At 42.9% G+C, this 1542-nt stretch overlaps 1 protein-coding gene across 1 annotated transcript; it reads right to left on the bottom strand.

Moving 5' to 3' along the window:
• Window positions 1–597: 597 nt before the first annotated feature.
• Window positions 598–1542, bottom strand: LOC123948580 (olfactory receptor 1002-like). The gene has a single exon (XM_046015788.1). It carries the CDS (start codon window positions 1540–1542, stop codon window positions 598–600), a length of 945 nt encoding a protein of 314 aa, XP_045871744.1.

The following is a 1542-nucleotide window of genomic DNA, read 5'->3' as shown; positions in this document are numbered from 1 at the left end:
AAGAGTAAAAGGGGGATGCTTGGGTGGCTCAGTCATTAGGGATCTGCCTTCAGCTCAGGTCATGATCCCTGAGTCCTGGGATTGAGCCCCTCATCAGGTTCCTTGCTCATCAGGGAGTCTGCTTCTCCCTCTCCCACTCCCCTTGCTTGTGTTCCCTCCCTCACTGTCAGGTAAATAAACAAAATATAAAAAATTCAAAAAGAATAAAAGGTAAACTTGCAAAGAATTGCAAGGTCTCAACATCTTTTAAAGCAAAACAGAGGTACTGTTAAGCTCGTTGGTTAAGATTTTTCCACTTTTCGCATACATAACAAAGCACTTCTCATTTCCCATTACAAAATCTTAAGACCATTCTAAATCTTTGGGATTCTCTAAGCCACTCACTACACTTTAAAGCTCTAAATCTCAATACTGTTGATCGACAAATGAGAAAATCCAATGAGAAGATTGTAACCTAAAGATGTTATAGGACTTCAGTTAAACATAATAATAAAGAGTGAAGTTCAACATAAAAATTCGCACTCCCATCACTCAGTCCATGCTCTTACATCTTGTGTAAATATCACCTCTCAATCTGGAGTACAAATGGAATCTAGTTTACCCACTCATAAGAAACTGCTTCTTCTTAAGCCTCCTTCTGAATGAATCCTTAACCTCCCTGTTTCTCAGGCTGTAGATAAGTGGGTTCAACATGGGAATCACAGCTGTGTAGAACACAGAAACCACTTTATTGATGTCCAGGGAGAAACTAGAACTAGGGCGTACATAGATGAAGAAGAGTGTCCCATACAGGATGGAGACAGCTGTCAGGTGTGAAGAGCAGGTGGAGAAGGCTTTGCGCCTCCCCTCAGCAGAGCGGATCCTCAGGATAGCAATGACAATGTAAATGTAGGAAACCAGGATGATCACACCACTGACCACTCCTAGAGCTCCAGCCAAGATGAAAAGTACAAACTGATTGACCTGGGTGTCTGCACATGCCAGGGACAGAACAGGAAGAAGGTCACAGAAGAAGTGATTGATGATATTTGGACCACAGTAAGGTAGGTGAAAGGTGAAAGTCGTGTGGGTCATAGTGCTCATAAGACCCATAGCATGAGGCCCTACCACCAGCTGCACACAGACACGCTGGGACATAATGAGAGTATACAACAAGGGCTTACAGATGGCCATATACCGGTCATATGCCATGGAGGCCAGGAGGAAACATTCAGTCACTACAAACTGACCAAAAAACCATAACTGGGCAGCACAACCCAAGAAAGAGATTGCTTTTTTCTCCACAAAGATATCAGTCAACATCTTAGGACCAATGACTGAAGAGGAGCAGACATCCACGAAAGACAAGTGGCTGAGAAAAAAGTACATGGGAGTGTGGAGTCGGGGATCCATCCAAATGAGGGTGATCATCCCCACGTTTCCCAGAAGAGTGACAAGATAAACCAAGAGAAATATTAAAAAGAGAACAACCTGATGCTGGAAGTGATTTGTTAAGCCCACAAAGAAAAATTCAGTCACCAAAGTCTGATTTCCATAATCCAT

Source organism: Meles meles, chromosome 8 (assembly GCF_922984935.1).
Source record: "Meles meles chromosome 8, mMelMel3.1 paternal haplotype, whole genome shotgun sequence".
NCBI lineage: Eukaryota > Metazoa > Chordata > Mammalia > Carnivora > Mustelidae > Meles > Meles meles.
Note: the sequence above shows the minus strand (reverse complement) of the source record. Positions and strands in the feature narration are given on the sequence as shown.

What these genes read in the sequence shown, in the direction of transcription:
- LOC123948580 (XM_046015788.1), bottom strand. Translation starts at nt 1,542, where the DNA reads ATGGATTATGGAAATCAGACTTTGGTGACTGAATTTTTCTTTGTGGGC.